The 14,170-nt window shown below is 66.4% G+C and overlaps 1 protein-coding gene across 1 annotated transcript; it reads right to left on the bottom strand.

Annotated features, from left to right (window-relative positions):
- Nucleotides 1–481: 481 nt before the first annotated feature.
- LOC142414531 (rac GTPase-activating protein 1-like) lies at nt 482–5,080 on the bottom strand. The gene is made up of 16 exons (XM_075511860.1): nt 4,996–5,080; nt 4,666–4,868; nt 4,445–4,581; nt 4,146–4,224; nt 3,890–3,943; nt 3,195–3,272; nt 2,803–2,923; nt 2,370–2,530; nt 1,975–2,136; nt 1,764–1,859; nt 1,490–1,691; nt 1,308–1,413; nt 1,015–1,147; nt 837–939; nt 608–722; nt 482–533 (listed from the first exon to the last, which is right to left on the bottom strand). The coding sequence occupies exons 1-16, from the start codon at nt 5,078–5,080 to the stop codon at nt 482–484; spliced, it is 1,887 nt and encodes a 628-aa protein (XP_075367975.1).
- Between the last annotated feature and the right edge of the window lie 9,090 nt (nt 5,081–14,170).

Below are 14,170 nucleotides of genomic sequence, written 5' to 3'. Positions count from 1 at the left end.
GCAGCAGCAGCTCTGATTACTTGAGGCCAACATCTGGGCTGAAAGAGGGGCCTCCTACATCCTGGGCTCCAGGGCAGGGAGAGGAGGGCTTCAGCTAGGGCAGGGAGGGGGCTCTACCTGCCCTGCCCAGCAAAAGCAGGGGTTTTGGGGAGCACTGCTCACCCTTGCTGTCAGTACAGCTCTCATCTGCTGCCCAGCCAGGCTCTGTCATGCCAGCAAGCCCCAAACCCTGGCACCTGGCAGCAGCAGGGAGGGACAGACAGTAGCCACAGCCAGGCTTGTTTTGCTGCAAACATTTAATACAAACCAGGCCCTAAGGACAGCGCTGGGACAGCGTCCCTGCCACCGCAGCTGGGCAGAGCCCAGGGAAGCAGAGCAGGGCTTGGAGCTCAGCACCACCAGCCCCCAGGCAGCTGCCTGGCCCCGCAGGCTTCGCTCCTCTGGTGCCAGCTCCATGCCCCCAGGGAGCCACCGCTGCAGGCTACACCGGAGAAGGGAAGAACCGACCCACCTTCCTCGGCGCTGGCCCCTGCCTGCGTGGGGAGAGATGAGTCAGGGGGGCAAAGCGAGCTCCCCTGGGCCCCCACCCACACCCGGCAGCACTCACGGGGGCCGGGCGGCCATGCCCACGCAGCTCCGCAGGGTGCTGGGGAGGCAGCAGGTGCCAGCTGGGCTCAGCTGGCCCGGCTTGGGCTCCGGGGAGGCGACACGGCAGAACGGCTCTGTGGGACAGGGCGGGGGACAGTTCCCACACCCCAGCCCAGCTGTGGGCACCCAGGACCTTTCAGCAGCCACAGGGCAAGGGCAGGGAGGGGGCCGGGGCTCTTGTGCCTCACCGCGTTTGTCCCCTAGGGCTGATGTCGGCACCAGGTTCTCCTGCTCCGTCCCCACAAAGCCTCTCCAGAAGTCGGGCGGCAGCGAGAGGAGCCGAGCCACCACCTGAGCAGGGAGGGATTGAGGATGGGGATGCCGGCAGCACCCGGGGTACACCCCACACCTTGGGGACCCCCTCACCTTGCACTGCCGCGGCGTGTCCTCCATGATGGCGAGCGGTGTGGGGTTGGCCGAGCTGTGTCCCACCAGCGTGGGACCAAACACGCGGGACAGGTTGAAGACGTCCATCTTGCAGTCAGGGCTGCGCGACACCCTGCAAGGGGGGATGGACGGTGTGAGCACGCTGCCCGGCCAAGGGGCCCTTCATCCTCAGCCCGGCTTCCCCGCTCTGGGGCATGGAGCCTGGGTGGGCAGCAGGGAGCCAGGAGATGGGGACAGACCCATGGGAGACTGTGCCGGGATGAGCCCCTCACCTGAGCAGGTGCAGCATGAGGAAGGCCAGGGTGTCCCTGTTGGCCGGGGGCAGCTTGCTCACCACGTGGCGCAGGGCTGTGTCGCAGGCGGCATCGTCCGGGATGTCTGCGGCAGCACCGGGGAGGGGTGTTAGGAGAGGAGCAGCCCCTTCCCACCCCCCTGGCTTGGGACCCCTGCTCACCAGCAGCCCGCAGGAAGGCAGGGTGGAGGCTGAAGGTGACCAGCGGCTCCTTGAGCCCCCGCAGAAAGTCCTTGAGCACCCCGCACACCACGTGGATGTCAGCCACGCTGCCGAGGGCGGGCAGCGCACCTCCTGCCCGCAGCAGCCTCCGCTTCCACTCCCGCACCAGCTGCTCCGTGCCTGGCACCCGGTACAGCCCCGTCTGGGGCACAGGGAGAGCGGCTCAGCCCCGCGAGGACCACAGCATCGCCGCCCCCGCCGCCCCGGCCCCTACCTCCGTCAAGCCTCGCGTCTCCACCTCAGTCACGCACTGCACCACCAGCGCGGGCACCAGGGGCGGTGCGGGGGGGGCGAAGTCAGCCAGCACGCCCTGGGGAGGACAACGCCAACCCGCTCTGTGCCGGGAGCGGAGCCCCAGCGTCCCAGGGCTGATAGCCCGGCAGCCCCATGGAGCAGCCCCCAGGCACCGCCGGGCCCCCCCTCACCTCGCGGGGCCAGGCGTGGTGGTGAGGCCGGGGCGCGCAGGGGCCGGGGCACTGCTCCCGGCACTTGGGGTGCAGCAGCAGCTGGCACTGGCGGCACTTGACGGCAGCTTTCCCAAAGCGGACGCGGGAGCCGCAGACGCCACACGGCTCGGGGCGGATCACCTGGAGAGGGGTAGCAGAGTCAGGGCCCCCCCTTCTTGCACGTACCCAGTACCACTCCTTCATCCCACCCAAACCAGCCCCCACCGCCTCCATCCATCCCCCGTGCTGGCAGAGCTGGGGTGGGGGGATGGAGGAGAGCTTTGCCCCCCTGCTCCCCCCCCCAGACCCACTCCCCCTGCCCCGCTCCCTTTTCTGTAGCGGCCAAGAGGAGGGAGAGAGGCCAGGGCATGCACCGTTTTGGAGGTGAACTGGTGCTGGAGCTGCGGGAGGCCCTGTGGAGGCGAGAGGAAGGGGGCTGGCACTGGCTGCCCTGCGGAGCCACCCTCGGTGTGGCTCTCCTGCCCTGGGCCATGGCAGCCCGGATCCTCGCTGGTGCCCCACACCGTGGTCAGCTCTGCAGAGAGAGAGAAGGCAGTGGCGGGGGCCCTGAAAGGCAAACTGCCCCAGCTCCTGGCTGGGATGTAGGGAGGCTTCCCACCTCCCAGGGAGCCCCTGCAGCACCCCGGCTGCCCTGGGACAGTGGCGTTTGGCATGTCCAGAGGACCCCAGTACCCCCGTGGTGGGGACAATCATGCCCCAGCAGATCCCCTCCCTCCCCCATGACAGCAGCACCCTGAGGCTGGTCCCACACCACCCATGAGCCCCCTCCCCAGCCCTTCCCGTGACCTGCACGCGTGGAGGCACGGTGTCCCTGGCGAGAGCAGCGGCGTGGCACCAAAGCAGCGGGCGGGAGGCTGCCAGCAGGGCCTGGGACCTCATCGGGAGGGGGCACGGCTGGCACACTCGCCTGCTGAGATGGGGAGCAGTGAGAACGTGCATGGCTGCAGCACCATGGTGCTCCAACGTCTCCCCACGAGCTCTGCTCTGCCTGCTCCCTATCCCCGTGGTCCTGCACAGCCTGGGATGCTGTCACCATGGGCGTGGGGGGATACAGGCTGCAGGGCACAGGCATCCAGAGGGGACAGCTGAGCACCCCCAGACCCCACAGCCCCACACGACTGAAGGTTTCGGTGTTGTCTTCTGGCAACACCCTGCCCAGGGCACAGGTCCCTACTCACAGTGTTGTGGGGTGCCACAGAAGACCGGTGCCGCTTCGCCACCACCACGGGGCCGATCTGAGGGGCCAGGGACACACGCTGGGGACAGAGCAGATGGGGTGAAGGGTAGGCAGGGACCCCCTCCCTGACTCTCCCCCCCCCCACCCCAGAGCACCCAAGCCAAGTGGTCTCAGCCCCACAAAAGGTCCCGGTCTCACCCTGCCCCACACCAGGCACTGCGGGGACCCGTGGGCACCCAGGTCCCCCACCGGGGTTGGAGCCAGCTCAGGGGCTGGGGGAGGCCAGGACAGGCCTGCAATGCAGAGGTGTGAGCAGAGTGGGGTGCAGGATGCCTGCATGTGGGGATGAATTATTGAGGAGCCCAGCTGGGCCACAGTGGAGGGTAATGGAGTTTCTATTGATCGCAGGAGGTTTGCCGAGAGACGACGCTCCCAGCCCAGCATCAATAAATTAACCCCCCTGTCAGGCTCCCTGCAGCCTCCTGCACGGGGACGGAGAAGTATCTGGGTGCCCTAACCCTGTGTGGCTCAGGGCCAGCACCCCAGCCTGGGCTGCTGATCTGTGCGGGCAAGGGGTCCCACAGGCACAGTGCAGGAGAGCAGAGCAGACCTGGGGGATCCTCACCCACGCAGGGGCACACGCTCCACCTCAGCACCAGCCCCCAGGGCTGCTGCACCCCAGCATGTCCCCCGTACCTGCCTCTCCTGGGCTTTGCGCTTCAGGGTCCGCACCACCGTCATATCAACATCCTGAAAGGCACAGGGAGGCTGCGGGCTGGCAGGGCTGCACGGGGCCGGGGCACCCCCAGCATCCGTGCTCTGGCTCTGACAGCTGCCCACCCCCAACCATGGCCATGCAAAGGGGCTGCCCCACTGCGGGAGTGGGGCAAAACCACCCCTTTGCTGCTGGGGACAAGCCAAACCCTGGGATTCGCAGGGGGTCACTCCTTACCACATCGTCCTCAGTGCGGTCGTAGCTGATGTCCGAGTGGGACAGGAGGGACTGGCACGACTCGTCTACCATAGACGACCTGTGGAGCAAGCTGGGGGTCAGCCTGGCCGGGGCAACCTCCCCCGGCCAGCAGCTACTCGTACAGCCGCTCCTGGGAGCCCAGAGTGGGCACCTCTGCAGAGCCCGAGCACCCCTGTGCCCAGCCAGAGCCCGAGCCTAGCAGAGGTGAGGGGAAGAGGGTCACGGCTGAGCCCAGGGCTGCCCGAGGGGCTGGGGTGAGGACCGCCAGCCCTGCTCACCTCCTGCCCGGTGCCAGGGCTGCCCCGAGGCGCCGGCTGGCCAGGGCGCTGAGGACGGACCGCTGCTCCCCGCTCAGCACCCCGCTGCCCCACGGCTCCCGCATCAGGGACTCGAAGACTAGCTGAAGTTTGCGCTCCTGCAAGCGAAATGGGGCAGCGGTGAACGGGCTGGGGTCCCCGCAGCCAGCCCCGTGGGGTACGCCTGCAGCCAGCCCCCGGACCTGCTTCTCCAGCTCAGCCTCCGCCCGGTGCCGCTTCTTCATCTCCACTTCCACCTGGTTGCGGGCGTGCTTGAGCTTCACCTCCAGCGCTGCCCGCTCAGCCTCCACGCGGGCCAGCTGCTCGCGGGCCCGCCGCCCGTCCTGCTCCAGGCGGCAGCATCTCTGGCGCGTCGCCTCGAAGCGCCGAGCAATCTGGATGTAGTCTGGGGGCAACACAAGCAGGTGGCCAGCCGGAATGGGGGGGGGCTGGCCCCCAGATCCCCCAGTACCCGCTGGCAGCAGAGCTGGGGGTCCCGGGGTGCCCCAGGCCGAGGGGCTGCGCGCACCCACCTTCCTCCGCGCTGCCGCCGAGCTCCAGCAGCTGCAGCGCCCGCTCCAGCCGGGCCAGGAGCCGCCCGCAGCGCTGCCGCAGCATCCCGCTGCCCTGGGACGGGACGGGACCCCCCGCAGCCCCCCTGGAGGCAGGCAGCACGGCCACCCCTTCCCACCCCTCCCGGGGCCCCCCCCAGCTCCTGCCCCACGCTCTCCCCCAGCCACCGGGGTCCGCCGTGCCGCCCCCGGGACGGCGCAGGCTCCGGGAGCGAGGGGCCCTCCCGGCCGGCCTATGTGGGCCGGGGGCCGGGGTGGAGCCCGGCCCGGCTCCGCCTCCGCCTGCCGCTGCGACCGGGGCCCGGCCCGTCGCCCCGACGGCTCCCGGCCGGGGGGAGCCCTCCCGGGAGCCTTGGGCGTGGGGTGCCCCGGGTGCGGGGCGGCAGTGCTGGCTGCAGGGGTGCGGGGCAAGAGCCCGGGGCAGGATGGGGGTGCTGGGTGGGGGTCGCCTTTGGAGGCGGGGTGCCCCGGCAGCGCGGTACCAGATGAGAGCACTTGAGGGGTGCAGGCGCAGTGGGTTCGGGGCGCTCTGGGGGTGCAGGGGTGTCGGGCGGGAGCGCTGGGCGCGGGGTGCTCTGGGGGTGCGGGGGTGCGGGAGGGGGCTGGCTCCCGGCACCGCTTCCCCCAGCCCCGCTTCCCGGGAGCGGCGTGGGTGGGGGCCGGAGGAGCCGGAGGAGCCGGTGTCCTTGTCCGCTGTCCCCCGCCGCTGTGCCCTGCATGCAAAGCGGCTGGCGGCTGCCTGGGGCGGCGGGGACCCCCAGCACCGGGGCTCCCGGCCGGGGCCGTGTCCTGCAGATGGAGCCACCTCCCCGCCTCAAAGCCCTGCCGCTGCCCGGCGCTGCGGGGGTGCTGTGCCCCCCGGGGCCCCTGCCCAGGGGCTCGCGGAGCAGCTCCCAGCCGCGGGACCCCCTCCCCGCCGCAGCCCCCCAGGTCCTGGTGGCCCTGCGTCCCCGCGGGGGCTCCGGGCGGGTTTGCGGGGGGCCCCGGGGAACGGCAGCTCCCACTCCTCGCTGCCTGTCCCGACCTGCTTGGAATACCGGGAATAGCAGCGGGGCTGGCGGCAAGGCTGGGCGTGACACACACGCACACACACACACACACAGACACACACACGCACACACGCACACACACACGCACACACACACACGCACACACACACACACACAGACACACACACACGCTCGCAGGCCCCTCGCCTGCCTTCACACCTGCCTGCATGCCTCTGTCCTGCAGAAGGGGTTTTGCACCCCGTGGGCATGCGGCAGCAGGTTCCCCCCCTCCCGGTTTCCTCTCGGGGGCGGCTGCAGGTTCAAGAGGCTCCTCTCCCCGCGCCGGTCCCACACAGGGCCCAGGCAGTGACAAGCGAGGGGCATGGGGGAGCACCCCTACATCCTAGGGTCCAGGCAGCACGGACCCCACCCCAAGGACTGAACCTCATCAGGGTCACTGCAGGACTGTGTGGTGCTGGGGATGCTGGCCGGAATGCTGCCTTATGGGGTGCTGCTGCCCTGGGCACCAGGCTGCCCTGGGGCAGGGTCCCCCCTGGGGACAGAGTCTGGCAGGGGGCTGGGACAGGCTGGCAGCACCCCGATGGGGCTGAGCTCCACGCTCTGCCAGTGCACAGGGAGCAGAGGGTGTTTCTCAGAGAAGCTCCTTCCTCCCAAGGTTGAATATGAGTCAGGTTTTGGAGCGACTTTAATTACTACTGGATCGATAGGCTCGGCACGGCCAAGCAAAATCCAATCGCAGCCCCGGGGGCCTGCCTGCGCAGCCCTCCGCTGCCTGCTCACCTCCAAGGAGGCACGCGCTCCCCGGCTGCGGGTACTCCCCAGCACCTGCCGGCCCAGCACCCAGCCCCGGGAGGTGGGACCCCATCCTGCACACGGACCCGGCACGCCGCTCGCTCAGCCCTAGCAGGGCACACGCATCCCCCGGGGCAGGGTGGCAGATGGAAATGCTCCAGCCTTGCAGGGCACAGCCAGAGCTGTCTGGGGGACCGCACGCACCCCTGAGCACATTCCCTCACCTGATGCACAGAGCAGGTCTTTGGCACCCAAATCCACCCCGCACCCTGGGCACAAGTCCGGCAGCCCCCAGGAGAGCAGAGCTGCCCCGGCAGCATGTGTGGGCAGCCCCTCTCGTGACTGGGGATGGGTGGGGAGCACTCGCCACCCATCCTGTGCCCCCCCAGCCTGTTCCCCCCCTCCCCCAAGCCACCTCGGCTTGGCCAGGCGCTGCATAAATAGCTGTTTGTGTCTCTGCTCGGCCCCTGCGTGGGAAATAATATCGGCTGATGGAACATAATGCCCTGCTTCACATGTTCAATTTTATCATTTTCCGAGGCAGGCAATCTTCGTTTAAAGCTGAATGGGCTGGGGAATGTTAATGAAGCGCCGGCGCTGCTCTGCACCACGCTTTATCTCTTGGAGAATAATTTGGGTGAGCTCGGAAATAGAGTTCCCAGTCCCAATTCAAGCGGCGGCAGCACCGCGTGCCGATAAAAGTGTAATTCCTGGCCAGCGTGTGGCCCTGAATACATGACAACTTAACCCTTGGGGCCCCGCTGGGATGGTGCTGCCCACAGCTGCCTGCCTGCCTCCATCGGGCCCGGCTGCCCTGCATTCCCAGCACCAGCCTTGGCGCTCAGCCCGGGCAGGATGGGCTCCATCGCTCCCGCTTGCCCGGGCCACGGAGCAAGGCGTGCAGCCCGGGGAGGAGAGATAAGAGGGCAAGACCGGAGCTGGAGGAAATCAGTCTCCCTGGACAGACAGGACCCCACAGGTGGATCTGCAGCAGCACGAGCTTGCAGGGTGCCCGGGGATGGGGGCTCTGCTGGGAGAGGGATGCCCCAGATCTGGGGATGCCCAGGCACTGGGGTCAGGGAGGGAGGGAGAGGTGAGGAGCCTGGGCAGGGGGTAGGGGCTGGGCTGGGGGAGCAGGCTGAAGGGAGAGGGCAGGGGAGATGGGTCCAAGCGAGCAGCCCCACACGTGAGCATCCCATCCTGGGGAGACTGGCAGAGCAGGGTGGGCGGTCGCGGGCCGAGGGCACATGCCTGCCCCGACGGCTGAGTGAGGGGCTCTCCCAGGAAGCGCCCTGGGTCCTGGTGCTGGCTGAGGGCAGCGAGGTGAATTTGCAGGAGTTGTTTGCTGGTCCACGGAAGGAGAAATGCAGGTTAGCAGGAGCAGGCAGCTTGGACCCCAAGGACAAAGCCTTTGGTGATCTGCCTGGTCCTGGTCTGAGCCCAGCCACGGGGCTGGCGCCAGCTCCCACCAGCCATGCTCTGGCAGTGGGTCCCTGCACGGGGTGACCTTGATGCTCTGCCCTCCCCATCCTGTGTGCAGCTCCCTTGGGCTCCAGATGCAGTGGATGGCTGTGCCCAGGGCAGTGCAGCACCCTCCGATCGATGGTCCCCACGTCCTGGGCCATCCCACCCCAAAGATGTTGGGAAGGGGGTGCCTTGGCCCAGCAAGGGGTCAGCAGAGTCCCTCAGGCACCAGCCTGGGCCCCCTCCGGCAGGGCAGCGAGTGGGTGCCGGGATGGACCCTTCCCCTGGGAATGAGCAGGGTGGGCAGGTTTCCAGCACCGTTAATCAGGGCTGCAAGAGCCGGGATTAATGTGCACTCCAAGGCTCTCCAGTCCCAGCTGTGATCCAGCCCTCTGCTCTCAGCCAGAGCCGCCTCCACGCGCTGAATTATCAGCCTGAGTAATTAAGTGGAGAGCTTTGTTTTAATGCAGACATCTGATGCCTTTGCACCGAGGAGCACAACAACTGTCGCGGGTGTTTATGCTCTGTGCAACACATCTGGCTCACAGGGAGGAAATCCATCTCCGCCGCTGTGCGAGATTAAAGGGAACACGGCCCGGGTGCGGAGAGAGGAGGGACAGCTCGGCAGCCAGCGTGGTGGGCAGGATTCGTCCCCAGGCATCGCCCTGCCGGCTCCTCAAACCCCACCAGCAAGAGGCTGTGGTCCAGGGCTGCCCAGCAAAGCACGATCCCCTCCGCTCCTCACCGCACAAGGCAGCACAACGCGTTGTGAGATGAGGGCTAATTACGGGCTTGGAGATAAAAGGAAATAGGGCAAAATCAAACATGGGTTTATCAGAGGTAGATGGTGCCTGGCTCACCTGATACCTGCTGCTGATAAGGGAGCTGGCTTTCGGGGGAGGAGGGATGCAGATCTCAAACCAGCCACTGTGCCATGCAGAAAATTGTTGCTTTGCACAGATTAGGGGATTAGCACCAGCGCAAGGAGCTGGAAAGAGGCTGGTGCGGGAAGGAGCCGGGCTGCGGGGAGAGAGGAGGTAGCGGGAAGGGGAGAGGCTGCTGCTGGGACCACTGCATTTAATAGCTTCCTCTGTCACCCCAAAAGCAGGGGGTGTGAGGGGGATCTGCTGATGCCACAAAAACACGGGTCTTTTCTCTCTGCTTGGCCTCCGAACCACTGGCGCTTTGCTCATCACACTCAATTGGGATGGCTGAACGGTCTCACAGATGTTTAGTGCCTTTCTTATGGGGCAGCTTGGCTGGCCAGGTGCTGGGGCAAGCTGTGCCTTCGCGAGACCCTTCTCCACCAGCTTCCCCCGAGGTCTCGCAGCTCCAGGGGACCCCATCACTCTGTGGGTGCTGGCAGCAGCGGGACTCCCTCGCTCGTTGCCCCGTGGCAGGGCTGTTTAAATGAGAGAGCCTGCCATCGCCTCCGACACCTCCAGCCCCGGTTCCTTGGCACTGACGGGACAGGGGAAGGGGCTGTCGGGGCCGAAGGGGACAGCAAGAGGGACTCCTGGGTGAGGGCAAGGAGGCTGCAGCCAGGAGTGTAACTGCCGCCTGTGGTGCTCCCAGCGTGAGCAGCAAAGGAACCCCGTCGGGAGAAACTGTTTTCAAGGAGAAACGCTCCATGTGGTTTCCAGCAAAACCCACACTCTGGGCTGCTCCCCTGCTGAGAAAAACGTGTTGAGATTTGGCCTGGGACCTCTGACCCCGCGCTGAACTGGCCGAGGAGCAAATGCCGTTGTGGTTGAGCGAAGCCCTGCCAAGGCTCGTCCGGCTCCCCCGGCATGGGGCAGCCGGGGCTGGCGCGGCTCGGCTCCCTGGCAGGGCTGCCCTCGAGGGCCGGGCGCTGGGAGATGCTGCTCCTGGGCACAGGAACACTCGAGGGCCTTTGGCAAAATCCAGCAACAGAAACGGAGCTGGGGGAGTTTGGACAAGCAGCACAAAACCAGCCGGCTCTCAGGCGGCCCAGGGTAATTTGAGACTGGGAAATTCGAGCTGAAGCAGCAGGGGCTGCGCAGCCACCTCCAGGCAAGCAGGCTGATTTATTGCCTGTACGAAGCCGAAATTGCCGCCCATGCTGGGCAGAGAGGCAGGACCAGATCCCCCGCCTGGAGATGCTCATGGCAGAAGATCAGAAACGCTGTGCAAAGGAGGCGCACGGGAATGGCTTGAGACATCCCAGCCAGTCGTGCCTGGCTGGGCATGACCGCTGCCCACGCATGATGCCATTTCCCAGCCAGAGCTCTGCAGGCAGAGCCCATGGCAGGAGCAGAAGAGCCCTGAAGCTGCAGGACGGCCCTGGGCACGCGGAGGTGGTGGCCCCGAACGGGTGCAGGGCTGGCTACGAGCACTGTCCCGCGGGGACTGGGCACGGGGCTGCATCCCACAGCCGGTCCAGATGTGACCCTGGAGCTCCTGGCACAGCCGTCCCGGGAGCCAGGGCACGGAGCAGGTCCTGTGGCACGTTCACCCGGAGTGGGAGAAGAGGGGCTGCCCCCGCCGGCGCTGCCCACGCTGGTGTCACGGGATGCCACCACATGCCACCACACGCTCCGGGGATGCCCCATCCCCCTCGCTTCCCCAGGGCTGCACCCAGCCCCGGCGGGGGATGGCTGTCCTCGCCAACTGGAATTAATTCCCTGAGATGCTATATCAAATGCTTTAATAAAAGCCTGATATATCACACCTCTTGTCTCCTCTCCATCGATTCATTTAGCAATTTTACCCAAAAAAGGCAATCAAGTCGGACTGGGTAGATTTATTCTGTGTGAGCTCTGAGCACATCTTTATTGCTCCCCGTTCCCCTGCCCTCGAGGTCCTCAAAAGCATTTTTCTCTTAATATTTGTTCTATTATTTTACTAGGGATGAAGCTCTGTTGATGGGCAGTAATTGCCTGGACTGCCCTGCCTTCCTGTGATGAAGATTGGTACCTTACCGGCGGCTGCTTCCTGCTACCCTGCTCTCCTGTCCTTCCTTGGCAACATTATTGACTAGGAAAGTTCATTAACAAGCCCCTTAATGACTGCAGCCGTGCCAGCCCAGCCCATGACGCTAACCTCTCCCATGGTTCCCCTTGGTGCCTGCTTGCAGGAGGAGATGTCGCAGGATGTTTTCTGCATTTCTGGAGCCGCGTGGGTGCCTGAGCCGCTTCTAAAACCCTGCTGACTCCCCTCGCCGGCAGATGCTGTCCCTGCATGGGCTCTCATCCCTCCCGTTTTTGGGGACCGACCCGTCCAGGCAGGCTGTGTTGGCCGGGCAGTGCAAGGGCAGGTCTAGGTCACCAGTGGTGGAGAGCTTTTGGGGGGTCCTGGGAGCACCCCTGAGGCTGCCTGGCCCCCCGGCAGGGCTCCCCTGCGCCGGTGTTTGCTCTGCTGCCTGCCGTCCCCGTGCCAGCAGCCTTGCGAGCCAGGCTGGCGCGGAGCCAAGCGCGATGCCGGGATTAGGCACTGCCTCCTACAAATGAGCTGTTAATTATCATAATCTGGTAATTGAGAAAAATCTAATTATGCAAAGCTAATGGATTTAGAGCTGTGCTGGGGAGCACAGGCCAGGGGAGCGCAGCTGGGCAGGGCCAGCATCGCCGGCCAGCGGCTGCCGACACCGCGGGGCCTTGCAGTGCCTTTCGCTCCGCTCCAGGGCCCCGCTGGGTGCCCGGCCAGGTCCGAGCATCCGCAGGAGAGAGCCCAGCCCTCTCGCCCCCCTCCAGCCCCACTGGGCCTGGGCACCACCTCCTCCCTGTGCCCGGGCATCCTCACCTCTGATTTCCCCATCTTCCCTCCCGGAAGGTTCCTGCGCCCGGTGTGGGGAGCAGGGTGGGGGAATGCAGCCCCCCCTCCCAGCTAGGGCGTCCTCCCCGATCCCGACCTGTCCTCCCCGGCCCCACGGACGTGGCTCTGCTCTGTGTCTCCGCTCTGCTCCCACGGCCAGCGAAACGGCACTGCAGGATCTGCCCAGGTGGGTGCATGCGTGGCGAGCCCGGTAGGGAAAGGCAGTGTCTTTTACTAGACCAACTCAGATGGTTCAGAAAAGGAGATAAGCTTTTGGGCATACGGGTGCTTCTCAGTGCTCACAAGCAACTGTTTTCCTCAGCTATATCGCTGGCCTCATAAAAGATTTTGCCTCTTCCTGCGCACCTCGAGGGAGAGGGATGCTGGGCTGTGCCAGCCCCAGCACCGTGCCAGCGCTCCCGGTGTCGAGTTAGTGCCATGCCAGACAGCCTGGCAGCATCCCCGTGGTGGCATGCAGGTGCTACCAGCTCCGGGCGCTCCCCTGGAGTCTGTGTCGCTGCCCCCCGAGTGCCCTGCCACCCCCCACCCTCGCCCTGTGCTTGCGGGAGCCTGACCCCCACAGCTTTTGGGGAGCCCAGAAGAGGTGCTTGAGCCCAAGGGTGGAGGAGCTGTGACAAGAGTGACACTCGGCACCTTGGCTCCTTGGCCAGCGCGGAGCTGTGCTCCTGCAAGGCTGGTGCAGAGCTTGGGGTCCCCCCACATCCCTATGGCCAAAGAGCCGTTGCCCCTCGAGGCACGCCTGCCCGCGCACCTCTCCCCAGACTGGGGCCGTGCAGCCCTGCCTGGGCGGCTCCCAAATGCCCTGGCAGGGGGATGTGAGGAGTTTGCCCGCCTGTCCCTCCCCGGGGAGCCCACGCTAAGTGCACAGAGATGGTGGAAGTGAGCAGGACTCCAGCTAATTGCCTGCACCCCCGGGGGACAGGCGGTGAGAGTGCCCCGAGCTTTCCAGGACGTTTTAGCCTCTGGCTCCGGTTCCTGCAGGATGTGGTGATCGCTAAGTACATCCGTGGTCTCGGCACTCAGTGAGCTCCCCGCTCGGGGCAGGGTGCGGGCAGCACCACAGCGTGCCGGTCCCACCCCGGCACTGGCGCACGCCGCCTGCCGCACAGCCCAGCCCGCCCGCCCGTCGCCGTGCCGCTCATCCGCTCCTCAAACCTCCTCCAGCGCCTTGGGCTCGGTGGGGAGAGGCAGAGCCGGGCGGCAGCATGTGGCTGGAGGAAGCCCGGAGGCCCCCTCCACACCCCTGGGGTCCCCCCCAGCCCTCAGCAGCCCTTCCCATGGGGGGCTGTCCCGCCGGGCACCCAGCATGCGATGCCCCAGCCCCACAGCAGCGCCCGTGCAGCCTGGAGGAGTTTGCCGGCCACTCCACCCTCCACGGCATCCAGCATATCTTCCGGCACCGACGCTACACCGCCCGCAACCTGCTGTGGCTGCTGGCCTTCCTGGGCTCGCTGGCCCTCCTCGTCCACGCTTACGCCAAGTGCATGGGCTTGTACTTCCAGTACCCCCACAGCACCCAGCTGGAGGAGGAAACGGCATGCAACAAGACCTTCCCCGCCGTCACGCTCTGCAACCTCAACCCTGCCCGCTTCTCGCAGCTCTCCAGCCACGACCTGTACTGGGCAGGGGAGATGCTGGGTCTCCTGGACGGGGCTGGCCAGCCCCTGGTGCTGGAGAGCACGGAGAGAAGCAGGCTGGAGGCTCTGCTGGGGAAGCTGGCCACGAGCGAGGAGGAGAAGAGCCGCCCCTTCAACCTGGAGGAGTTTTATGGGCGCGTGGGTCACCAGCTGGACCTGGGCGAGATGCTTGTCCGCTGCACATTCGGCGATGAGGAGTGCAACAGCAGCGACTTCCAGACAGTGAGTGCCCAGTGGCAGGATGTCCTGGGGGGCAGGGGGGCTGGGCACGGCCTCTGTGCCGGCACCCACAGCCCGGGCACTGCTGGGGTGCTGAGAAGGGGATCCTAGCCCCCGGTGACCAGGGATCAGGGAAGGGGAAAGCTGCCAGGGGCCACTTTTTGCAGGCTGTAAGGCTGCCTGGTTTGACGTGGGGTTTGTCGGGGCTGGGGCAGAGCC

This window comes from Mycteria americana, chromosome 9 (genome assembly GCF_035582795.1).
Source record: "Mycteria americana isolate JAX WOST 10 ecotype Jacksonville Zoo and Gardens chromosome 9, USCA_MyAme_1.0, whole genome shotgun sequence".
NCBI lineage: Eukaryota > Metazoa > Chordata > Aves > Ciconiiformes > Ciconiidae > Mycteria > Mycteria americana.
Note: the sequence above shows the minus strand (reverse complement) of the source record. Positions and strands in the feature narration are given on the sequence as shown.

Coding starts and splice junctions, on each gene's coding strand:
- LOC142414531 (XM_075511860.1), bottom strand. CDS start 5,080: ATGCTGCGGCAGCGCTGCGGGCGGCTCCTGGCCCGGCTGGAGCGGGCG. Junction 2,531..2,802: donor CCGTGCCTCCACGCGTGCAG/GTCACGGGAAGG, acceptor CTCTCTCTGCAG/AGCTGACCACGGTGTGGGGC. Junction 1,148..1,307: donor CTCATGCTGCACCTGCTCAG/GTGAGGGGCTCA, acceptor CCCCCCTTGCAG/GGTGTCGCGCAGCCCTGACT.